Genomic DNA, 26,287 nt, shown 5'->3' on the forward strand with positions numbered 1-26,287 from the left:
TTCCTTTCCCCTGGAAGCCGCCCCTCCCTGCTCCCCAACAGAGCAAGAAGGTGCCCAGCCCCTGGACTGTCCATGTTGCTGGAAACTTCTGATGTCTCACAGCTCAGGACTCACACGTGGGGAGAAACCACTGGGAGACAGAAGTTGTATGTAACTTTGAGGTGACAGCCGCGCACCAGTGGAGCAGGCCCGGCCGGGGCTGGGTGTCTTTTGTGACATCACGGCCGTCCCTGGCTTTCTCTATGCAGGCTCTCCCGGGGTGGGTGGGGGGCAGATACTGGGGTGTGGGTGCCAGTATGACGCAATATGCAGAAGCAGGTCCCTCCTCGGTCCTCCACCAACAGGAAGGCCAGTGGGCCTGCCAGGCCCGAGAGAGGGATGGGGCGATCTGCCTCCCTGGCTCCCAGGGGGGCCACACACACCGCTGGGCCCTGCTCTCACAAGCATGCACACACACATGCACGCACGCATACATGCACGCCTCGAGAGTACAAGCCTGCCTTCGTGTATGTGCATAGCCATCAGTGGCCCCCTCTCCCCTGACGCCACCAAGGACACCCCGAGTTACCCCGGACAACTTGCCACAGGTCTAGAGAGCGTACAGTGCATCAGCAAGCGCAATGGAAGTCAGAGGACACCTTCAAAACGGCACGGCTGGACTTACACGCGGCAGAGCTGCTCTCGACACCAGGAGCGGGAGGGGAAAACGGCAGTCACGAGACCGCCTCAGTAACATGGGTAATTTATCTCCAACCATCTTAGTGCCCTGCCTAGGAAGTCCTCGTTCCCCATCACATTCATTAGGGATACACGGATCTTGCTCCATTGACAATAAAAGCAGACATAAATTGAAGTAACACCAATATAATGTGGCAACTAATATTAACGTGGTGTTCATAAAGACGTTCTGGTGAGCTTCAAGGCCTGTGTGAAACACTCCATTCCTCATTTCTCTCCCATCCAAGCCCCGGCCCTGTTCAGCTGCTGAGATAGGACCGCGGACTCCTTGATTCTCCCTTAAAGGAAAATTGGATCTTTTTTTGTTGTTGTTTGGTGCTGGTACTGGGGCTTGAACTCAGGGCCTCACACTCTTGTTTGTGGTTTTGTTTTTTTTTTTCTTTGATCAAGGCTGGAGTTCTATCACTTAAATGTGGCTTTCTGGTGATTGACTGGTGATGAGTCTCATAGGCTTCCCTACCCTGCATGGCTTCACAAAGCAGTCCTCAGGACTCAGCCTCCCGAAGCAGTTAGGGTTACAGGCATGAGCCACATTACCTGGCAGGAAAATCATCTTAAGTTTTTTTTTAAATACATAAATGACTTTACAGCCCGTACATATGTATAGATCATAATTACACCAAGTAAGGACTTTGGTTCTCATTGGTTCTCTGCTTGCTAGAATTTGCCAAAATAATGATTCTGCATTGACTAAGCATGTGTTTCTTTAAAAATATTTCATTACTGGATATTATTTCCATATTCACAGAAGATAATGAAATTGCAATTTAGGATGGAAAAAGCAACGATGAGCAGGAGGGATTTTCTACCAGTGAGCTGGTATGTTTTTCCGGAAGTGAGCGGGCGCCTGAGGAAGGCAGACACTGCTTCTGGTGCGCTGTGGAGTCACCAGGGCCCTGCTGCCCAGGCTGTCTTGCTCCTCTGCCTCAGGGCTTCCCAGCCTGCACCTCGGCCCGGCTGGCAGCACCGGTGGTGAAGGGCAGGCCTGGCTCTTGTCTGGAGTGATGCGGTCAGTCACCGTCATCTCCCAGTCTACACGCAGGCCTCCCAGTTCGCTGGCCCGGGGTCCTCCTGCACAGGAATGACCCGCAGGGTCTCCCGGGTCTGCCACAGTGAGACCTTGACCTGGGGCGGGTGAGCCTGTGGCGCCGGCGGCCCAGGCCGGCACCTGAGGAGTGCTCGCTGACAGAGGGGTGCTTCAGGAGCGGCAGCAGCACTGGGGTGTGGGGCGAGAGGGCCAACAAAAGCAGGGAGGCGAACATAAGCTGCACCCGATGTGGGGAAGGGTCCGCACGTCATACGCATGGATCACGGCCCAGAGATCGAAGGGCAGCGGAGGATGAAGAGGAGTGCGCCACATCAGACTCTGCAGACATCAACCTAGTCAGGGCCCTGGGGTCTCAAGTGTGACTCCCTTTTCCTCTCCCAGGATTGGGGTCTGCTTGGTCAGGGATGACTCAGTGAACTTCCCCGGTGTGGGTGGTACTGAATGCCTTAATTACTTTTGGGTAATCTCTTTTTAATTACTAGCCTCCCAAGCATCTCCAGAGGGATGGGATCACTAGAGCCATATTAATGAGCTCCAGGGCGATGCATTAATGATTCCTACTATTTGTTAAGACGCTTCCTTTCTCTGGAAGCCCCAGGATTAAACTTTGGAAGGCGTCGTGATGAGCAGTCCTGGTTCTCCTCTAACCTGACGTCCCAGTCACACTGCATGGCTGAGCACTCCACACTCTCCCAGCTCAGCCATCACCAACAATTCTCCTTCCTGGCCGGAAGGAGACAACTACAGAGGGCAGCAAAGGATGCAGGGCCTGGCGTCTGTCCCAGCCACTTCCTGGGCCGCCTATGGGCAGAGGTACACAGGGGAGAAGAAACCCACAGGTTCCCTCATTCGTGGTGACGGGGGGCGGGGGGGGGGGGAGCTGCTGTGGTCAGCCTCATAATACCCTCTCTGGACTTTCTCTGAGCCCTGTCCTGGGCCAGCTCTGGGTCAGCACAACTGAGCTGCTGAAGCCCCGCCCATGGCACAGCCCTGGCAGGGGCCTGGACCCCGCCCACCCCGGCATCCATCTCTGAGCACGTCTAACACCTGCCGCCTCATGCAGGATGTGGGGTCGAAGGTGACTCCTGGGAGGGGCGGGGGCGGTTGGAGGATCCACCCTGCTCACCCCGTGACTCCTGTGAAGATGGCACCCCCAGGACAGGACCCGACATAACTAGGTCTTCCCATGGCCTCTGCTGACAGCATCTCCTGCAGTCTCATCCCCATCCATCCCACGGTGGACAGCGTGAAGGACCGGATGCGCTTCTCCTGGTCCACACAGGGCTCCAGTCAACTGTCCCCTGTCATCCTTGCCCGTCACCTGCTATCACCGGCTCCCTCGCTTCCACATCTCCCCGCAGCCAGGCCTCCTGTGCTTGCCTGGGTCGGCGCAGGAAGCAAGATCTGATCCCCCCCCACAGCCCTTTCCCGTGTCCCCGGCGGAATGAGGCCCTGGAAGGCACAGGCCACACCTGTGTGCCCACAGCCAGGCCAGGCACCTGCCCGGCGCTGTGCTCCTGTGGGAAAGGCGCACAGATAAGGAGAGTGCTGGGGTCCGCACAGGGGAACCCACACACACGGGGCGGGGGGGGGGGAGGGAAAGGGGGACCCCGAGTGACTGGACTCGATTCCAGAGAAGTGCTGGTACTGCCATCATTCAATGCTCAGAAGTCCTTGTGTGACCAGAGATCCCAGGTAGAGGCCCCATCAGGCCCGCAATAGCTCCTGGAGGCCTTTGCTTCTGCCTCATCTGGGCAGACTTTATCCTGGCCATGCCCACAGGCAGGGGCCCCTGGGGAGCAGAAAGGAATCCCACATAAGGCACGGCAGCAACCACAGTGGCGGCTTGGGGAGCGGGCGGGTCTGTCACCATACTCCAATTGCATTTTTACATGGGCATATGTTGCTTTCATATAAATAAAAAATGCAGGTTAAAAAAAAAGACTTGTATAAGTCTAGAAAATCCCCAGCAGGCCTCAGGCTGCACAGTGAGTCCAGGCTTCCCGCTGCCCCTCCCCAGGGAGATCACACAGCAGGGATGGGAGGGAAGTCCATCAACGTGTCTACCTTGCCGCCTGGGGGGAATTTCAGGGCTCTTCAGTCACTGGCACATTCCAAAGAGTGTAATATGGACATGAGCAACTTCTGCAAATCTTAGCTCAAGGTGTGTGGATGGTCAGAGTTCAATTGTTTGTGATTTTTAAAATGGCAATTTCACGTGATTCAACCTACTAGAAAAATATCCTTCAAGACCAGTAAAAAAATTATCCCTATCCTTTGGCTTTGGTTATTTTATCTTTTGGATACTTTAAAATGTGAGGATGGAATTACAAAAGCACAGTGTTCAGGGACAGGTAAATTACAAGCAGAAGCTGGAAAAAGCATTGGAATTGTTAAAAAATAAGGCTGTGAAGGGAAAGCTGGGGAGATGCCAATGACTGCCACAGCATCCAGTGCCACTAGTGACATTAGCTAGAGTCCGTACCCAGTGCTAACCCACGCTACAAATGGGAGACACAGACTAAACAGAGCACAAGCACCAGCTCTGACTGGGGCCTGCGCTACCACTCCTTGCTCAGGCGGCCGTGTGGTTCTGTGACCATGTGGAGTCTGTCCTGTGTGGAACATGTCTGTCCCACGTGGAGTCTGTTTCTCCTGCCTTCCTCCCTGGGAATCCTGCAAGGGGCACATGTGCATGTGGGCCCTGAGCTCAGCGGGGTTTCGCCAAATGCAGATGTGACTGCTTTCTTTTCCAGCTTTTACTGTATTCCCCCCAAAGTTGCTCGTGGCAAATACATCTTTCTTGGAAAATCACAAAGGTATCATCAACAGTAGCAAAGGTCAGGGGTTGGGATTCCGCTCAGAGGAAGAGTGCCTGGAAAAGCCCTGAGTATGGTCCTCAGCACCATACATACACACACAGAAGTAGCAAAGGTCACTATAAATGAAGAGCAAAGACACAGCACAGACTTAAAGGCATTTGCTGCTCCCATGGTACCAAGCGACCAGAATCCCTACAGGTGATGTGCAAAGGATGACCCTGGATGCAGACAGGCTCTGAGAGGTTTTGCTCATACTAACCACCAGGACCGGTGAGGCCAATGTTAGTACAACTGATCACACCAGGGGCTGGCAGGGCTGGCTGGCCTGGCCGGGCTGGGGTGTACCAGGAACCCTGGGGCACAGCTGGGAGATGTAGGCAGCCTACAGCCAAACAGTGATTCTGTTGTGAGCAGTCCACGTGTGCTGGGTGTGGGCACGGCTGCTGAGGGTGGAGGAGACTGAGGGCAGTCTGCCCGTGCCCACCAGAGGACCCCACCGGAGGATGGTGATGGATGGGTACCATGTCCTTTCCAGATACATACATTTAATAGACTGTCTTCATAGCAGCTTATGAGAACCAACTAAAGCCAATAAGGCAAGCGCACAAGACAACACTCAACCAGTTGCATAAAGTTTAAAAACAAGTAACATGCTGGGAGCTGGTGGCTTACACCTGTAATTCTACCTACTCAGGAGGCTGAGATCTGAGGATCATGGTTCAACATCAGCCCTGGCAGGAAAGTCCATGAGATTCTTAACACCAATTAACCACAAAAACATCCAGAAGTGGAACTATGGCTCAAGTGATAGAGTGCTAGCCTACCATGGGCAGAGCCACGAAAGGCATGGGCAGCGCCTGGAGCTAGATGGTCACTGTGGCTACAATTCGGGTCCATGTGTGTTGCGAGATGAGAAACAAAAGGCACGTACAACTACTAACAAATTGGTAGTGGTCAATTCAAAGTCACTCATTTTAGCCAGGTATGGTGGTGTACAACTGTAATCCCAGCACTTGCTCAGGAGGCTGAAGCAGGATGATCTTGGGTTCAAAGCTAGCTTGAACTACATAGGAAATTCAAGGCCAGCTTGGGCTACACAGTGAGACCCAGTTTCAGAAAACCAGACAAAACCAAATCAAACCAAGAGAAAAGTTGCTTGTGCATTACTACTCAATAAATTGTACAATGTTTGTATATACATATATATATATATATATTTTTTAAAGGCACGTACAAGAGGGATGGGCAGGGGAAGAGAAGGAAGAATCCCATGTCCTCCTCCCATGTCCTCCAGAAAGCTCAACCCTCTGCCCCCTCCCCTCTCCTCCCCTCCCCCCCCCCAGCTCTCTGGGACCTTCCTCCTGCCACACATGCCTGTCGGAACCCAGCCCTGCCATGCTCACCTCTGGGCTGTGCCAGGACACAGCCAGAGCCAGACAGCCAGGGTATTGCCAGGGTCAGCGCAGCAGGCCTTGCCTGTCTGCCATCTTCCGGAATCAGGAGTCTTTAGAACTCTCAACTCATCAGACCACAGCAAACTCTCAAGATTTTTTGAAAACAAAACAAAATATAGCCAGGTGCCAGTGGCTCACGTCTATAATCCTAGATACTCAGGAGACTGAGATCTGGGGATCACAGTTTGCAGCCAGCCCAGGCAGAAGAGTCCCCATGAGATTCTTACCTCCAATTAACCACTCAAAACCAGAAGTGTAGCTGTGATTCAAAGTGGTAGAGTACTAGACTTGAGAAAAAGAGCTTAGGGACAGCACCTCAGGCCCTGAGTTCAAGCCCCATGACCATTAGGACAAAAACACAAACAAAAAACAAGATATAATAAAAATGTCCCCCAAACCAGAGGATGCATAGTCTATCGCTCCAAGACTCTATGGAGGATTGGCACTAACTTTTCATTTAAAATGAGCTAATTACATGATGTGATTGCCAATTTATCTGACCTGTTTTTAATCAATTACCCATTTTTCAGAAACTAATTGTAGCTCCTTTTCGCAAAGACACACTTACCTCTACAGATTTCTTACCTCCTCTGTGAAAGAGCTGAAGTTCTGGAGGAAGTATTTCCAGTGTATGAAGGGGGTGAGATGAATCTTCAATTTCCTCAAAAAATAATGATATTGATTATCTGTAAGTTTGTAACAAAAGTCTTTAAGGACTTTCCCGAAGTCTGTGGCCTTCACAAACCCCGTGTCTTCTTTATCCACAGCAGAAAACACCTAAAAACATGAAAGGAAAAGATGACAAATGCTGTTGAGTATTAAAAAATAATTTCCTTAAGTATCATTTCTGTTCAATGAAAATGAAATCTAGTATATAAAAGTCCTTTGTAGGCCGGGCGCTGGTGGCTCACGCCTGTAATCCTAGCTACTCAGGAGGTTGAGATCTGAGGATCGCGGTTCAAAGCCAGCCCAGGCAGGAGAGACCATGAGACTCCTATCTCCAATAAACCACCACAAAACCAGAAGTGGCGCTGTAGCTCAAGTGGTAGAGCACTTGCTTTGAGCTGAAGAGCTGAGGGACAGCGCCCAGGCCCAGAGTTCAAGCCCCATGACCGACAAAAAAAAAAAAAAAAAAAAGTCCTTCGTAGCTGGTCATTGGTGGCTCATGCCTATAATCCTAGCTATTCAGGAGGCTGAGATCAGAGGACTGAGGTTCAAAGCCAGCTGGAGAAGAAGAGTCCACGAGACTCTGATCTTTAATTAATCAGCAAAAGGCAAGCAGTAGAACTGTGGCTCAAGTGGTAGAATTCTAGCCTCGAGCAAAAAAACTAAGAAAGAGTCCTGAATTCAAACCCCAGACCTAGAACCACAATATAAATAAATATGGTCCCTTGTAAATTCTGAATTGCTAAATAAACACATCTTTATCAGAGGACTAAGACAATGAAGACAAACCCTGTCAGAGCTTCAGAGATTTCTGGAAGAGATGGAGGTAAGAGGGAAGGAGATCAGAAAGAAGAGAGAAGGAGAGGCACCCTGGCCGCTGGTGCCCAGAATGTCATGGAACCTGTCCTGGTTCCTGAGCGTGATGTAGTGGGTGGACAGAGGAACGTGTGTGGGGAGGGTCCCTCCACCAGGAGCCTCCATCTCCTCTCACCAGGAGGGACTGGCAGACCCCTGGTCATGGGGGAGGGGCTCTCTCCACAGCTGCGGGCTGTGGTACTCACACTGCTGAGGGGTGGGAGGGGCCTGGTGTGGGGAGAGGACCCTGCCCCTGCCGGGTCTGGGGGGCGGGGCTGGGTCTATGCTGGGAACTTGTCAATGTTCAGTGTTCAGTAGTCAAACTGAAAGTGCAAAAATGTGCTATAAAAAGAACACACATTTTTTCCATCTGTCAAAACAAAATCATTCATTTTTTTATTGCACTAGGAAATTTCTATCAAGTGGCAGATTAAGATTTTTCTTACAATAAGAATTTAATGTACCTGGAAATTCCAAACCAAACTCCTGCAGCAAATCCTCACTTCTGGGATAGCCAGGCACACCCAGGGCATGGGGCAGGAGTAACCCAACTAACTCTAAAATACACACCCATGGGGCACAGGGCAGCAGTGGGGAAGGCCTGGGGCCCTGCATCAGGCATGATCTTGGATCAGGCTCTGCAGTGCACCTCCATGCTGCGACCTCCCTGAACCCCAGCCCCGGCCCCACAAAGGCGGACTGGTTCAGCACTGCTGCCAGGCTGACTCAGTCTCTTGGGAATGTGCCAGGGAAGATCGCTGGCACCCAGCAGCCATGTTCAGGAGACCCACATCAAAACGGGCACGGGTGTGCTACAGGACAGAAGGCCAGGTGGGCTGCAAATATTGAGAGAGCCCAAGGCTCTCTCCGGCCACAGGACCCTGCCAGTTCCCTGTGCAAACCTAGCATGTCAGGCCATAGGGCAGGCACGAGAACTAGAAGCGTGGATCTTCCAATGCCCCATGATCGCAAGGTGCTGATACATTTCAGACACACGATGCACATGGGCATCTGTGGTGCACACAGAAATGCACACGTGTCCCGTGTCCTCTCTGATGGCCATCCCACGACATACTCCTTCTTCTCCTCCCTGTTACTCCCCTGCCCACCCCTGTCCTCTCCCTAAGGGGTTTTCCATGAGACCCACTGGTCTTAGAACCTCCAAGAACCCCAGCTTGAGAAACGCCTGACAGGGGGTGATGGCACACTTCTGGTTAAAAGGTGACAAGGCTGTCCTAAACATGAATGCATTTGGTGTGCAATGAGCTCTGGGAACTGTGGAAAGTGTGCTGACACAGGTCAGGAGGCTCCTTGTGGCATGGACAGGATCTGTGGCAATACTGGGCACACATGCTGCTCATGGTCAGTGGGGCGGGAGGAGCTGTGGGTAGGGAGGCTGGCTGTGGCCACCACATCCCTCTATCCTGGTCCCTGAGGAAGTGTGTCAGCTTCCCTTGGTGGCTGCTGGGCAGGTGGCCTCAGCACAGGAGGGTCTGGAGGCACTCCACTGTCACCTTGTCGTCCCCGGGATGGTCATGTCCACACCATATATGTTTGCATCTTAGACACTGACCGTGTCTGCTCTTGGGACAGAGGCGGAGTTGTGGGCTGGGTGCTGCTGCTCTCTGTTTATCTCCCCACTAATCCATCCCATGTGGGCTCCAGGGTGCACCTCTTAAAATCCAAGAGTCTAAAGCCAACCATCCTGATGAGCCACAGATGGCAAAGAGCCCCACGGAGGTGGAGACAGGCAGGCCGGTGCCTCAGCCTGGAGTCTGGAGAGGAAGGAAGCGTGCCTCTGCTGCCTGTTAATGGTCTCAGGTTCTTTCACCTGCAGGAAAGTCTGGGACACTCTTATCTCCAACCAATCAACAAAAACCTAGGTGTAGAGATGTGGCTCAAGTGGTAGAGCACCCGACTTGAACAACAAAAAAAAAGTGTGAACATGAGGCCAGCATATACACGACTCCCTCCCCCCCCCACCTCCTTGTCCCCCCAAACCCAAACCTAACCACCCATCTACATTCTCAAGGAGAATGGAGGCACTGAGTATGGGCCCTGGAAGAAGGGCTGGGCATCGATTTTGATGGACAAAGATAGGCTTCCATTGAGAAACACTGTGTGATTCACCATACCTGGAACAAGGCCTGCTGGGAGCAGCTGACCAGACACTGGATGCTCTTCACGATCTCCTCTGGACTCAGGGTGGAGAAATCGATGGACTGAGGCCCAGTCGCCCCGCTGCTCTCCAGCGCTCTCAGGAAGTCTAGGTAGTTGATGGAATTTTCATGCACTTCGATCTCCAGGCTTCCCCCCCCACAAAGAAACAACAGATTAGTTTAAAAAAACCTATCGCTTGCTCATTCAACAAACAGTTCAAAGAGTGTGGTGTAAGACACTGTCCTGGAGCTGTGGGTAGCCACACGCCAGTCAGCCCTGTCGTAGGCGCACACGGACACTGTGACCACAGGAAGCAAGGGAACGGCATGCAGAGGTGAGGGAGGGTCGCCCCAGCCAGTGGGGCCCCCTGTGCTCTGTCTTGAGAGCCTGAGGGGTGGGAGACCAGGCCTGTCAACAGCATCATACATGGCTGATAGAGCCAGCTGCCAGGGGCTCATGCCTGTAATTCTAGTTACTCAGGAGGCTGAGAACCTGGAGGATCCTGGTTCGAAGCCATCCCTACAGCAGAAAAGAAACTTCATCTCCAAAATAACCAGCCAAAAAAATCCAGGATGGAGATGTGGCTCAAGGGGTGGAGCAGCAGAAATGAGTAAGAAAGCCAAGCAAAACCCATGATGAACCACAGAGGCATGCCCGGAGGTGCTGTCCTCCAGTGGGGTTGAAATGAAGTTGTGAAGCCCAAGCCTCTCCAAAGACCTTTGTTCAATGACTGGTCCAGCAATGTTTCCTCAAGGAAAACTCCATTACAGCTCTGAGCTGCACAAGGACATCTGAGCAGAAACGCCTTCCCTGTGTGACCCTCACCCCACCGGGGGGCAAGCACCTTCAAGGCCTAGCGTTCCTTAAGAATCGAGAGCACATTTATAAACGATGTAGAGAGTCAAAGTGGAGTTTCATTGCTTTCAAAGTTCACATCTCTAGACTTGAATTCCTGAATTCAGCCTCTCAGCCAGACAGAGCGTGATGTCAGAACAGACCCGAGGGGACTTGGGTAAGCCCAAGAGAGAAGCTTCCGGTGACGCTGAGATCTGCCTCCAAAGAGGACAAGTCAGCACGGAGTTACACGCCTGTAACCCCAGGCACTTGGCTGGCTGAAGCAGGAGGATTGCAAGTTTAAGACCAACCTGGGCTATGTAGTGAGACTCTGTCTCACGAAAAAGAAGAAACTAGAGCGGCCAAGAGCTAAGCGTCTGCACAATGCAGCTGTGGCGGCGCCTTGCAGGGCCGCGCCCGCCGCCCCGCATGGTGGGCACGGAGGAGGACAATCAGTACTTTTCATCTGCGGGCTGAATTGCCAGTGTGGTATTAAAATGTAGTAATAAAATCAAATGCATATGCAAATCTCAGTAGTATTTAGAAAAGTCTATTCTGGAGCGAGAAAAGCATAATCTACATATAATTACCACTAGCTGGGATTCTTATCATCAAGAGGTCTTTGAGAAGAGACAAGCGGCTGAGCAATGGAGACTTATTAAGGTTTCAGTGCGTAAAAAAGTTGATCACCCCATTGACAGGTGGACTACAGAAATTCTCGGTTCCTTTGTTGTTGTTTGCGGAAGTACCAGCCTGACTATGTTTTCACAGCCTCTCTTATAATCCCCTTGTTAATTATTTAGCTGCTGCTTTTCTCCATGATTTATTCATTGAATGCATATGAATTCTTATTCCGCTGGAGATGCACTCAGTGAGAAGAAACCCCGTTTAGGGACAAGGGGACATATCAGCATTTGAAGACTGCCCTCCCTCCTCTGCATACATGCATACACACACATATGTGCGCACCTACATACATGGACATACAACGGTGTTGGCCTTCTCAAAGCTTAAACACACTAACAAAAATTTCAAAATCCTAAGTCATGTCTCCCCCCGCCCCCACCCCCCGGCTGCCAGGATGCTAGACTGAGACAAGCTGTGTGGGAGAAAACTTTAAAAAAAAATTCAGACCAAAACATTACTTCCGGTCTGCTTTTTCTTAGAAAATTACTTCAAGAAGTGCTCCAGCAAGAAAAGAAAGTAAATCAAGAGATAAAAGGACATAGGATTGCCAGGTGCTGGTGGCTCACGTCTGTAATCCTAGCTACTCAGGAGGCTGAGATCTGAGGATCACGGTTCAGAGCCAGCCCAGGCAGGAGACTCTTATCTTCATTAAACCAACAGAAAACAGGAAGTGACACTGTGGCTCAAGTGGTAGAGTGCTCACCTTGAGCTGAAGAGCTCAGGGACAGTACCCAGACTCAGAGTTCAAGTCCCACTACTGACAAAAGATGTGGGATGGAGGTAAAGGGACACAGAACTTAGAAGTGTTACTCCTCTAACAGTCATACAATAAAAGCTGATCAAACACCGCTGTTCCTTGAAGCCAGCAAAGAGCTGAGGCTCTGGGGGAGGTAACACTGGGATCTGGAAAGAAAGGCCCTCTTGAGGCTCATAGCCAGCATGTGTTCTGGCGCAGAAGCTGCAGGAACACATGAAGGCGGCGAGGCTGCGTGTGAGAGGGAGGCACTCTCGTGGGTCCAGGCACTCAGGCTTTACCTCCAGGAATCCTCCAGCCCCTCAGTGAAGGCCTGGGCAGGATCTCTCATCCTGCAGTGGGTGGTAAGAGCAGGGAAGAGTAAGCCATGTGACGCATTCCCAGAGCCTTCCAACACTTTCCATGGAAGCGAGCTCAGCAGACCTATCCCAGCTGAGGAAAAGTCAGTGATACCCCCTAGTCATCCGCACACAGGCAGAAGCTACGCAACTGCTGGAGGCCTGACGCTCAGGCCACTGATCGGCTGAGTGTTCGCGCTCCTGGGTACCACACTCCCACATCCCCCAGCCTGCAGAAACACAGCAGAAATCGTTCTTGTGGACACCCAGAGAAAACAGGAGATATGCAGACAAGGACAGTAGAGGAAGCCGTGGCTTTTGGCATGAACAGCAGACATTAACCACAAGCCTATACCTGACCAGATTCACATTCAACTTCACCACACAGGACTATCCATCTCTCTACTTGTTATTACCCAATACATCACATCTGGCTTTCAACAACATAACCACAAGGCATTCCAAAAAGCAGTAAAGACACAGTCTGAGGAGACAAATGCACATGGCCACCAGCCTCAGCTGTGACAAAGGTTCTGGAACAGTTGAGTGGAAACACCAGGATTACGTAGGGATTCAGGGGTACGGAGAATGTGCGCAGGGACACATGGACGAAGTGAACAGGGAGATGGGAACTCTGAGAACCAAAGGAGACGCCAGACACACAGAGCTGTAGCACAGAGATGGAGATGGCCTCTGATGGGCTCGTCAGCAGGCTGGAAACTTTAAGAATGGGAAAAGAAGCCAGGCATTGGTGGCTCACGCCTGTAATCCTAGCTACTCAGGAGGCTGAGATCTGAGGATCATGGTTCAAAGCCAGCCAGAGCAGGAACTCCATGAGATTCTTATATCCATTTAACCACTAGAAAACCAGAAGTAGTGCTTTGGCTCAAGTGGTAGAGTGCTCACCTTGAGCTGAAGAGCTGAGGGACAGCGCCAGGCCCAGAGTTCAAGTCCCACGACCAAAAAAAAATGGAAAAAAGAGACCAAAACACAGTGTCTAAGAACTCTGGGGAAATGTCTGCTTAATTGAAATTCCAGGAGAAAAGGAAAAGAACAGAAAAAGCATTTGAGGTAATGACAGCCAAGACTTTTCCAAAATTAATATTAGACACTAAAGAGGTGCAAGGAAGCTGGAAGAGCCCCAGGCAGAGCTCTCTTAAATGATCTACACCCAGCTCAACATACCCACGCTGCAAGAAACCAAGACGCAGAGAAAGATATTGAAACAAGCCTGTGGGGAGAAAAAAAGGACATTTGCTTACAGAGGAACAAAGATAAAAATTACAATGGACTTCCTAAGTCACGTGATAAAAGAAGAGCGCGTGACTCAAAAGAGGAAGAAAGCCGGCCTGCAGTGCAGAGCTAGTAGAATTATCCTGTAGTCTCACACTGACCCCGTGACACCACAATCCGCCCAGAGCCCTCTCTGCTTGGCTGCCAAGTTCAGTGAATGAACAAATAAATGACAACAACGATCCCAACTGGTACCTGGTCATAGAACATCAGGTAAATGTATCCCAAATATTGTAAAGAGCACACTCATACTACAGATTATTACTTTTTGGGAGTTTGAATTTAACTAGGCATCTGCATTTTATCTGGTCACTCTGCTCTCTGGAGGATCGGACCAGCCCCAGAGTGAAGGGGAGGTACTCACAAGCCCACCTTTCCTGTGGCTGGGACCCAAGTCAGCATCCCCAGTCACAGTCTTCTGAGCTGCTCCCAGCAGCTCACTGTACTCTAGCAGATTTCTGAGAAATGCATCAAACATGAAGGACAGCTGTAAAGCCACACTGAGGAGAGACCTCAGGCAAAGAAAACGTGTATTGTTGCCAGGTACCAGTGGCTCGTACCTGTAATCCTAGCTACACAGGAGGCTGGGATCTGAGGATTGTAGTTCAAAGCCAGCCTGGGCCAAAAAGTCCATGGAGACTTTTATCTCTACAATTAACTACCCAAAAGCCAGAAGTAGAGCTGTGGCTCTTGTGGTAGAGCACTAGCCTTGAGCAAAAGGGAGCTCAAGGGACAGCACCTAGGCCCTAAGTTCAAGCCCCAGGACCCACACACCAAAAAAAAGCTCATTGTTAACTGAGAGAAGTGAGAGGCAGCACACCACACACACACACACACACACACACACACACACACACACACACACACACACACACACACACACACACACACGAGAACATCAACAATGGCCTGTAAAAAGAGGTGGGAGCTCAACTTGAGGGAATCTCCCAGAAGGCCCAGTAAGAAGCAGAGGAGGAAAATGGGAAATAAACATTTAGAAACATAAAGGAACAAGTCTGTACAACTCAGTATGCAGTGGCTGGTTCAACAGCCTCAGCTGGGCATGGGGCACATGCCCTCTGGAGGCAGAAATAGGAGGATCATGGTCCAGGCCTCACAAAAGACAGACTCTATCTGAAAAGGTACCTGAAAGAAATAACTGAAAGGAAAATGGCTGGGGGCAAAGCCCAAATGGGACGCCTTGGGGGGCTGGGGACTCGGCTGGCAATGAGCACATGGGACCCTGGGGAGCAGGATGGCTCTGTGCTTGTGTGTTGTGTGACATGGGATGTCTGGGTCTCCTCAGACACAAGACACTCATGGAGGTGAGCACCCACCATCCTCTACCTGCACAGCAGGGCAGCACTGATGGATGGGCAGAGGCCGGCATGAATGAAGACAGAAAAGGACTTAGAGCCACCTCTTCCTCGAGGGGAGTTAGCAAGCAAAAATCAATGTAGCAGCATGAGCTTGTCACTAAGAAATGGGGACATTCGGTACTGAAAGCCAGTTAAAGCACTGGAAGTTAAGACACTGTGGGGGTAAAAACAAGGGCAGGGAAGAGGACACATAGGCAGTTTTAGTTTCTTGTTTGTTTTCGCCCTGTTGGGGATATCATAGAACCCAGCACCTTGTACGCTGTAGGTCTCTACTCTAGTTCTGAGTTCCAACCCAGCCCCAGGGCACTGATAAGTTGCACTTTTTGTGTTGGTCCCCCAGGGCCAGCAGGAGGCAGTTCACATCACCTCGGTGTCAAAGGCTGCTTGAGTGGAGACAGGAGAAGGCCAGGCTTGGAGGAAATGGACTTTCCCTAAAAGTTGCTTTTCCCAAAAGTAACAAACAAGCTGGGCACTGGTAGTTCCTGCCTCTAATCCTAGGTATTCTGGAAGCTAAGATCTGAGGGACCATGGTTCAAAGCCAGCTGGGGCATACAAGTCTGTGAGACTCTTAAAATAACCAGCAAGAAGTAGAGCTATGGCTCAAGAGGTACAACTCTATTATTGAGCAAAAAAACTATATCAGTGTGAGGTCCTGAGTTCAAACCCCAGTACTGGCATACACATACTCGTGCGTACATGACTGCACACATGCACACACATGTGTGCACACATACACATGCATGCACACATGCAAGACAACCTGCTGATAAGCTGGGTGAGCTCCTCTTCCTTCAGGGGGCAGCCGCAGTCCTGCAGCAGTTTGTACAGCCTGAAGAGGGACACAGAGCCCACTTTGGCTTTGTCCTGTGTGCTGAGAGCCTTGCTGATCTCTTTATAATGGTCCATAAGCTTAGCCCTGGAAGAGAAAATGCTTCAGACACTCCAAGCTCAGAGAACTAGCAACTTCCCCAAAGCACATGCAGTAAGGCCTCCATTGCTGGCCCAACAACCAGTCTGGAGGAGTCTCAGGCTTGGCGAAACATTTATAAGAGGAGGTATCCCAGAAAAGATGTCTATAATGCCTTATTACTATCATTATTAGTTATTATTTGTCATTTGTGGGGCTTGAACTCTGGGCCTGGGTGCTGTCGCTCAGCTCTTCAGCTTAAGGCGAGCGCTCTACCACTTGAGCCACAGTGCCACTTCTGGTTTTTTGGTGGTTCATTGGAGATAAGAGTCTCATGTACTTTCCTGCCTGGGCTGGCTTTGAACCATGATCCTCAGATCTCAGCCTCCTGAATAACTAGGATTACAGGTGTGAGCCATTGGTGCCCGGCTTATTATTATTATTAGCAAAATTATATTAGAGAAATTACAACCTTGTCTTTTTACTGAAGTTGGCAATGTAAAAATGGAACCAAGGATTTTTTTTTAGCATGTTCCAAACTTTATTCTTTTTTTAAATTTTTAAATTTTTTTAAAATTGAGATTAGGTGATTACATAAATTTCACATATTTCACAGTATGTGGAATAGTGATACTTAGTTAAAGTCACAAATACATTTTAACCTTTACAAGGCAAATTGTCATTATCATGGTCTATAAAGTTGTGAATTCTATGAGCTTTGACAATACAATTATTTCGTCCACATCAGGTGTTATGTACATTTCTTTCCTTTTGTTTAGTGTAAGCGGTTCCCTCTTTCCCTCTCGTTCCTCCTTTCCCATGGAGCCAAGGCTTTTAAAATAAAGAGCTATTATTGCAGACAGAGGAATCACGCCTTCATTCTCAGCAAACCTGTTCTCGGAGGAACCTGTCCTGTGTGCTCTGGGCATTGGGCACCTATGGACTCAAGCAGGCACCCCTAGGAGAACTGATATTAGGTGGCAGATATTGAGAATACTTAGAAGATAATCACACAGTGCACACATGTTAGTGGGAAAGGAGAAGAGCCAGAGGAGACAGACACCTGTAAGACCGTGGGAGGTGCAGGTGGGCCTCTCTGGGCCTGACACCCTTGAGCAAAGCCTGGGAATTGAAGCATCCCACGGCTCCAGGGAGCAGCCAATGCCCAGGCCCTGTGGCAGGAGTGGAGGAGAGGAGGGGTCAAGGAGCACCCAGGAATGCCTTATCGTGGAGCAGGTATATTGCCACTATGTGCACCAGCAGGCAAAGCAGTGGCCAGGCTACTTTCTGTATGTGCACTGAACTCAGGGCTTTGGGTGCCAACCCTGAGGTTTTGTGCTCAAGCTTGGCACTCTACCACTTGAACCACAGCTTCACTCCCAGCTTTTTGCTGATTAATTGGAGATGAAAGTCTCATGGTCTTTCCTGCTCAGGCTGGCTTTGAACCGCAATCCTCAGATGTCAGCCTCCTGAGTAGCTAGGATTATAGGTGTGAGCCGTGAGGACCTGGCTATGATTGATCTTTTCAACAATACATAAGCCCACGTTGCAGACAGAGGACAGGGCAGTCCTGGGCCAAGAGCCAAGGGCAGTCTTGCCTAGTGTGGGGGATCCATGCTTGCTTCCTGGCTGTGGGGTTGATTTTCCTACAGACTATTCAAGCCTCCTTGATTTGGTTCAGGGAAATTCTTCCACTTCTGCTGGAGGACTGAGATTGTGTAGAGGTTGGGAACAATGAATAGCCTTGCACTTGACCTCTGACCTTCAGTGACTGAGTATAACTTCTCTAAGTTCTGCTTCTCCACCCCTTGGAGGAAAAGACCTGCCCATAGGGCTCAGATGCCACGTGGGCTCTGGGGCCATTCCTTGGAAAAGATGGACTTAGAGGTTTATCCCTACAGCTATGCCGGTGCCTGCCTCAGGTAGCTATGGGACAGCCCTGGAGCCTGCCTGGAAAATACAACCTACTGACACAGCAGAGTTAGAACCCCAGGAGGGGCAAAATGAAGTAGAACGTGGATGGGTGGGGCAGACAGAAGTGGTATGAACGTGGACATTTCCCTGTGGCCTCTGGTTCAGAACCCACTCACCCAGCCCCTCATCCCACCCCCAGTCTAGCCACAGGCTGCAAAAGACACTGCTGGGCTTGTCAGCAAGATTGTTATGTCTACTTAATCCTTCAGAATGAAAGCAAATGAAAGTGTGGCCCCCACACATTTGGGGGGATACATAGTTTTAGAAAATTGAGGCATTCAGCATTTCTTGAACTGGCTTCAAGGCAGCAATGATTTCCCTTTCAGAGAAATGTGTGCACTGTGTAAATGAGGCCTGGAGCGCGGATTACAGCGCACTGCCAGAGACGGTGTTGGTCCACACGGAGCAATACAGCTGCTCGGGCCCGGTGGGGCCCTGCTCTGCATGGTGAGCTGGAGGAGGCCACTGCCCGCCCTCCCCAGAGCTCTGCTGGGTTTGCTCTCTATCCCTCTCCATGTGTATTCTAGAATGGGCCTGTGTGGCTATTCTGATTCTCAATCTTCTACTCAGACGCTAACAAAAAGAAAAAGAAAAAAAAAAGGCCTGGCAAAGAAAGTCTGAAAAGGATTTTTCTAATTTTTTCAAGTAAATAAATAAAATTAACTCCCTTAGATTTAAAAGACATCTCTTAGTTCATCATAACATCCATCTTGCAGTGGATCCGCATTTGAGGACGTAGGGGACATGAAAGAGAGCCTTGGTTTGGGTGTGTGGGGTTCCCTGAAAGCCCTGCTGACGGTGAACTGCCAAACAAGCCATGCTGCAGGGCGGGGCGGGGGGGGGGGGGGTTCCTGCCTTTGGGAAAACAGAAGTCAGCCCTGTGTGGTGAGTAAGCCGGGGCGTGACAGTGTGAGTTCACTAGCTGAGCCTGATGGTTACAAGTGCACACAGCTCCTCAGCTACACCAGGCTCCCTGCAATCCTGAGCTGGTGGCACACGTGCGTGCCTTGTGTGGGAGCGCCGAGGCGGGGGGCCTCCCCACAGATCCTCATTATCCGCACCGGACGGGAGAGACGAGCTGGAGACAGGAGTGGGTAATGAGGCCAGCCCTGTCTGCTGAAGATAAATTCCACTTCTTCATCAGTTTTATGGCGTATTTGATTTATACTGATCGGGCACACATTTTACGATGAATTTCACAAACTCAATTCCCCTCCCTCCAGCTCTGTGACTCAGTAGCTTAGACATAATTCAAGGGTACATGCCAATGGCTTTCCTCTTAAACCCTACTTCATTATTGTGTCTCTTCTCCTTGTCCTTAGTGTTATTTCCTTTGGGGATTCTTTAACAGCCACTCATCCATTTGCTCAGGTACTCTGGGGATAGAGTGAGTCCTGCCATTGGAATGACAGGGCAGGGGATAGGGGCACAAGAGGAGCCATGGCAGAGCCACGCGGGCAGGGCCTGTGGGCAGGCGGCAGTGGGACTGACCTGTCTAGTTATTCTATGGCCACATCACCCAGGACACAATTGTCTCCTGTGTTATAAGTGCTAAAAATATGACAGGGGGAGTTATCAATGTGGAAAAACCATCAAGTACCATCCTTCATCCACATACAATGGCTGCCTCTTATATAGTATCTCCTGGTCCTTGCAGACAATTCATTCCCTGGATGTCATTCTGCCTGTGATGCCTATACTGCCCTACCCACTGGTCCTTTCCCACAAACATTTCCTGGGGTTCCCAGGCACACATCGCTGCATAGGCTCGCTCTCAAGACACACTTTACTTCACTAGCCCAGCATCTGTTCATCTATCCATCCTCTTATCCATCAGTCTGCCCATACATTCATCCATTCATCTACCTACCCACCCACCCATCCATCCATCTTCCCATCCATCCATCCATCTATCCACCTACCCACCCACCCATTCATCTTTCCATTTATTTACTTACCCATCCACCCATCTACTCACCCATTCATCCACCCACCTACCCACCCATCCATCTATCTTTCCATCCATCCATCCATCCATCCATCCATCTTTCCATCTACTCACCCACCCATCCATCTATCCACCCACCCATCCATCTATCCACTCACCTATTCATCCACCCATCTTTCCATCTATTCACCCATCCATCCATCTACCCATCCATCTACCCATCCATCTAGCCCTTCATACATGTATTCAGTCCACCCATCCCATCCATCAATATTTACAGGGTTCCTATCAGGTGTCTGGCACTGGGGAAAGCAACAAACATCCTGTGGGCTGGGCCAGGCCCTGTGGGATGCACAACCAGAAAGGGTCGCTGTCAAGAGTGACCTGTACCTTGAGAGAGATATGTGATGACCGGGTGAGGCAGGACATAGTTTTCTGGTTCAGCACCAGTTTCTAGAAGTGAAGGCAATGAGCGAGTGAAACAATTTTCATGATAACTTTACCAACACAAATTGAAAGGCAGCATTTTAAAGCAACTTTTCCTGCCAGGTAAATGGACACAGCGCATCCAGACCGTGAACTCACCTGGCAGGCATGGTCTTCTCCATGACCTGATGCAGCTCTTGGATTTCTTCCTGGAGCTGCTGAGGCTTTGTGAAGTGGCCCATGAAGTTGAAATAGTCTTCTTTATTGGGCCGGTGGACCGCAGGCAAAAAGCTAATGCCCAACCTCTGTAGAAACTCTTGGTAAGTAATGTAGCCTCTTCCCTCCCTGTCATAGCTTTAAGAAAGAACAGCAAAGCTTTCATTAGTAGCTGTGAAGGCGTGCCCAGGCTACATCTGCAAGGGCTCTGCTACACACAGGGGCCTGGCAAGGTGGCTGGAAATTCAGTCTCATGCCTCTCTCTTGACCTGCTCTGACTCTCAGGGACTCAAAGGTGCACCACAGTTTGCAACCTGTTGCTCTAATCAAATGGAAGATTTCCTCCTGCATGATCCAGCCCAAGAGAACACTACCAAAGTTACAACATGTAACTGGCGGGACAGTCACAACCAAAGTTAACCCCCCCTTCCATACACTCAACTGGTTTAAAAGGAGCTATGCTAAGGCTTAGAAGAAAACCCTTCAAAAAGCATATTCCATCTTAAAACTTGAATAAGTGAATGCCACTTGATTTCAAGGATGGTAAAAATCCCCATTTTCCCTTTGAAGAGAAGCCAGTTACACACCGCCAACAAGAGAGACGAGAAAGAAAACAAGATAAAAAGTCTGTTATATGCCTTTTATGTCATTTCCTATTATTGTGATTTTTTTCTGAATTAAAATTCATTAAAAAAGGCATAATGAGATTTTTTATCTCCCAATGTTATTCAAATAGCATAGAATTGCTTTAATAAAAAATTAAGGCAAGTTGTCAATTTTCTTTCTTTTATTAAAAAAAAGCTTTTTTTTTTTCCCCACTTAAAGCTTTTGGCTTCTCATCTAATCGATTAAAACGGCATTTGCAGATGTGGCTTTTTCCCAGATAAATTTGGCGACACAGAGCAAGATTTATATTCAGGCAATCTTTGGAGCCTGGTTCTCTCCAGGGATGCTGCTGGGTGTCAGCCCTGGGCACCCACGCTCTCACCAGCTGTGCAGCTCTCCTGCCCGCTAGCTGGGAGCTCCCAGGACGACGACAGAGCCCCACGGTCGCTCATGTACTCTTTGCCCTAACAATAAAGTCAGCAATTTGCTTCTCTGAGTTCTGGGGGTAGAATGGTGGTAGTTGGGGGTAGGAAGGCAAGCTGTCCAGGCAACTGTGTCTCTCTCTTGCGCTGAACTGCAGAGCATACTGGGAGCCAGAAGCTATCCGCTGCCCAAAGCCAGGGGCCTGGTAGAAGCCATGGCCTGTCAGTCCTGTTCCAGACAGACCTGCAGCTTCCCCTACCACTGTTGTCCGGGGCCAGGTCTGTGACCCTCTGGTGATTTCTTTCACTTTGTTGTTTCACTTTGTTTCACAATGAGTGGCCATGGCTGGGAAGCAGTCCTGCAAATGTCAGTAAGATGGCTGCAGAAGGACAGCTTAATTCATACTGGAGTGGTGGTCTGTCTGCCTGTGAGTGTGTATATGTGTGTGTGCGTGTGCATGTCTGTGTGCATGTGCCGCATCCTGTGCTTCCATGGCACCAGAGCAGTGCATCTCTCCCTGGGTCAGGACATTGAGACCCAGACTAGCCTTATCAGTGTCAGAACACTGCCGACCCTGGCTGAGACACCCCCTCACAGAGCTGCCAGGGCTTCTACCAGAGGGCTGTGGGTGGAATGATCCACCCCCAGACAGACAGACAGACAGACTCAGGTAGCATTGTATCTTCCCCAGAAACCTCTCACTCCTCTTCTAGGTCTAGACTTCATGACCCATCCTTTCTTAGTGCCTCATGGCCTGTGAGGACAGAGGGGCCAATGAGTTCAAGGCCTGCCTGGGAGCTTCAATCCTGTGACTTTGTGTGAGGGGTGGCTGTGTCTCTACCACGTCCTGCCTTGGCCCAGTTCCCATGTCTCCTCTCCCCGCGTGCAGGGACACTGTGTAGGCCCTGCTGTCTGCTGGGCCGGGGAATGGCAGTGCCCTCCTGGCAGGGGCTGCTCTACAGCGGTGTGTGCTGGTGTCCCTCACCTGCCTGCTGCTTGAACTGAATGAAAAGGCACTTCTTAATTACTTCATTAATAAAGATCATAAACATGTTCTTCTCATCACAGTGCGCAGAAGACCAGATTGCACAACTGCAACTAAAATATTGTTATGAATGTGAATAATAAGAGAGTTAATTCAGCTTACATAACCTCACCCCTTCATTATATAATCCTTTGTGCAACATTAAAAAAAAATCAACTTGCCTATAAAGGTTGAATTTTAAAATGGCTCAGCAACAGATGTGCCAGGGAAAATGAGCTCATAAACAGAAGCCCCATAAAAACTTGCATTTGCATTTCTGCATTGGCCATTAATTTATGATATAATCAGATCACGCTGCCCGGTTATTGTACACATGGTGTTTCAGAAGTACACACAAATTTGGATATATCCACATCAATTGTTTGGCTCTGCTGAGGAAGTCTTGGACTTCTGCACCCATTTTTGGGGGGAATTTTAGGACATAGGAATTTAGTCCAAGAGATGAGGGCAAGATAAGGACAGGATCCCCAGGCCATCCCCACAGGTGACACTCCCAGAGATGTGAAGAATTCCCCCTGGTGCCATCTTGTTAGAGGAAGGTCTGATGACTCAGACAGCTGTGTTTCAGATCAGCCTTCCTCTATCCCCCTAAGACTGCCAGTCTGCCCTTGCATGGAGTCACAGGAAACACTTCAGGCTGGAGTTTCGACACTTGAGCCTCTGGAAAGCTCTCTTCGTGAGCCAGAGCCTCCTACCATGCAGCTCCAAAGTGAACTTCCCTCCACCCAAGATCCTGTTCATTCACATCCAGCCTCTCTCACCAAAGGTTCAGGCATCTGATACTTGCCAGCTGGGCACCAAGGAGCTTCTCTACACTCAGTCTTGACCTTGCTTCCTACCCGTGGCAAATCCTGAGTCCTCTGCTGCCCAGGAGCTTTCCGTGGTGTCTTTCTGAACTGGAATCCTGACACAGTGCAAGACATCTCACTGCAAGACATCTGTGTGAATACCAACACCACATGCACATCACCATGTTTCCATACCAGAACCTTGCTCCGCCATACTGCTGCTCCCGCCGAGGATTCCCTTCAGTGTGCTTCCATTGCACATTGCTCTCACTGTCTTTCCACAGAGTTGGTTTTAGATTAGGAACTGCTGAATGCCACCAGATGAAACCAGGCTGGCCAGTGCTGAGCGTGAGTGCTGCCGTGAAGGACAGCCTCCAGTTGGGCAGTGCCCAAGGTGACACCCTGTGCCTGGACCCCCTGCCCAGCCGGGTTGTGGTCTCAGGTTCTTCTCATGGAAGCAGGGCCCTGAGGGACAGGATTCTTCTCACCAGCTGTCCGAGCCCTACCCCTGGCTCCTCAGGGCTTACAACTAGGTTCTGGTTCTGCTAAGTATCTTGCTGCGCGGAGCTCCTGCTGGACATGGCAAGGTGTACCTGTTTATCCGGTTACAAGCACATGGGAGTGGCCACCTTTCAGCTCTAAAACTCCAGGGCGGAGCACAGGGCCTGGGCACAGAAAAGAAAGCCTGACTGATGCTGCTTAGTGGTTGCTGGAAGGCAGGAGGGCTGCTTGCTCTGTAGTCTTTCCAGACTCACAGCTCCTGGCTCCAGTCTGCCTTTACTTCATCACCAGAGTCAGGCTTACTTGACGGTCATCTGTCCCCATCTGCTGGCCCCTCCACCACTGCTGGGTGGGGGACTAGGAGACTTGACCAGCCCTGGGCAGTGGGCTACAGAAGGCTCTGGAAGCCCAGCTGTGATCCTCTGGCAGTGCAACCTTGCCTGCTGGGTGGATACTCTCCCCCCATCAACTGTGATGATAAGGTCACCTCTAGAAGCGAGCCTGATCCCCAAATCCCCACCTGGGAGGGAACTCTCCACTAGACAGAGCCAGTGGACATGCCACCGTCTGGGTGTGAACAGGAAATAAAATAGTGGTGTACCAATCTCCTGAGACTTGGGAGTTATTAATTCACTTCCACAGCATAGACAAGCTCCTCCACACAAACCCAAAGCTCGAAACAAGTGTACTTCACTTCAGAGGCGCTTAATAAATGTTGAGAGAATAATGGGTGCAGAAAGGTTCTTTCTTGTCTGTAGTCTGCCAAGTTTTCTAATCTTACATTTTCAAAAGAACTGAGTGTTATTTTCTTCTTTGCTTCTGTCTTCCCAGTTCAGGGTGCTTCTTGTTCTGACAATGAACTGACTGAAGGGACCACGCTGGCCCCAGCTCTGTGGGGACAGTGGGGTGCAGGTGCTTCCATTCCCATCACCACCACTGGGCGCTGCCGTTGGCCTGCGAGGGCTGCTGGAGGTCTTGACCGTCATGACGGGGATGGAGGCCGGTCCTCACAGTGCTCCACTGCCTGGGCAATGAGCCAGGAGGGTTATGATAATGATGAGAGAAAGAACACGCCATTAAGCACAACTGTTTACTGTTTACGTCTCTGCCAAGTGGTCACAGCCGATGGAGAAGTCATCTCCTCCTTTCCTTGGTGCTTTTCTGAGCTGTCTAAAGTGAGTGCGCTGCTGCATTACAATTAGAGCACTCTCACAATTTTTTTTTTTTTTTGTCAGTTAGGGGGCTTGAACTCTGAACCTGGGTGCCTTCCTTCAGCTCTTCAGCTCAAGGCTATCTCTACCACTTAAGCCACAGCAACACTTCTGGTTTTCTGGTGGTTAACTGGAGATAAAAGACTTACAGTCTTGGGCTGGGAAGGTGGCTCAGTGGTAGAGCACTTGCCTTGCATGCATGAGGCCCTGGGTTCGATTCCTCAGTACCATATAACCAAAAAGAGAAAAAAAAGCCGGAAGTGGCGCTGTGGCTCAAGTGGTAGAGCGCTAGCCTTGAGCTGAAGAGCTGAGGGACAGCGCCCAGGACTAGAGTTCAGGCCCCACGACCGGACCCCCCTCCCAAAAAAAAAGAGTTACAGTCTTTCCTGGGCTGGCTTTGAATTGTGATCTGCAGATCTCAGCCTCCTGAGTAGTTAGGATTAGCACCTGGCTTTCCCACACATTTTTATTCAGGGCACCCTCCATACTTGTTTAGTGTCTGGCACTATCCCATTTGACAGTTAGTGGCAGTCCAAGGCCTTGTGGCAGAGTCCGGTGTCCTAGGCAGATATGGGAGCAGCATCCCATGGTGGCAGCAACTCATGGTGGCCTGAGCTGTGGACTGCCTGGCCCTCAGGAAGCCGCCTGGTCTCTGGGCACAGTGCACCAGAAGCACCCAGGAGTAGCTGGCAGCCTCTTGTGCCGTCTCTCTCAGCCCTTACTTCTTTCCATTCCAAGACCAAGCTTGTAGGCTTGCCTCCTACAACTCCCTCTCCTACTTAGAGCCAGGGGAACTTTCTAGAATCTAGGCCTGCCTACTAAACAAGAAAGGTCCACACTGTACTTGGCTTTCATGATCAGTTCAGCTCTCAAGTGGTGCTGTGTTGCCTCCTCCCTGCCAGTGCCCTCTGCCTGTCTTTTGTCCAGCAGTGACCGTCATGGACTCAGTAGGGGGCCCTTACAGAGGACCCCTGCCCAGCGGTCCTCCACCTGTGGTCTTCCTTTTGCTTCTCACTGTATGATGGTGCTGGTGAGGGAGGATCGCGCCATGCTCTTCTTTCTGCTTGGCACAGGCTGCCACTCCCGGCTGGGTCAGGATGAACTTGGCTGGCTTGGAGATGGTATCTTCATCACCAAGAGACTCTTGGGTCCCTTTGGACCCTGGCATCTGGGGAACAGTTCCAGGATCTCAGCACAGCCCCTCCTCTGCCGAA

General features: G+C 50.4%; 1 protein-coding gene across 1 annotated transcript in view; it reads right to left on the reverse strand.

Moving 5' to 3' along the window:
• The window catches only part of Efcab6 (EF-hand calcium binding domain 6), a 157,117-nt gene that overhangs the window by 20,723 nt on the left and 110,107 nt on the right, over positions 1–26,287 (reverse strand). Inside the window, exons 21-24 of the mRNA XM_042697964.1 lie at positions 20,443–20,637; positions 15,789–15,944; positions 9,719–9,890; positions 6,648–6,839 (exon numbers count right to left, since the gene is read on the reverse strand). Of these exons, the coding sequence (XP_042553898.1) occupies positions 6,648–6,839; positions 9,719–9,890; positions 15,789–15,944; positions 20,443–20,637 (715 nt within the window). The remainder of the gene's footprint in view (positions 1–6,647; positions 6,840–9,718; positions 9,891–15,788; positions 15,945–20,442; positions 20,638–26,287) is intronic.

The sequence above is a fragment of the Dipodomys spectabilis genome, unplaced genomic scaffold (genome assembly GCF_019054845.1).
Source record: "Dipodomys spectabilis isolate Male_0828 unplaced genomic scaffold, ASM1905484v1 ptg000230l, whole genome shotgun sequence".
Lineage (NCBI taxonomy): Eukaryota > Metazoa > Chordata > Mammalia > Rodentia > Heteromyidae > Dipodomys > Dipodomys spectabilis.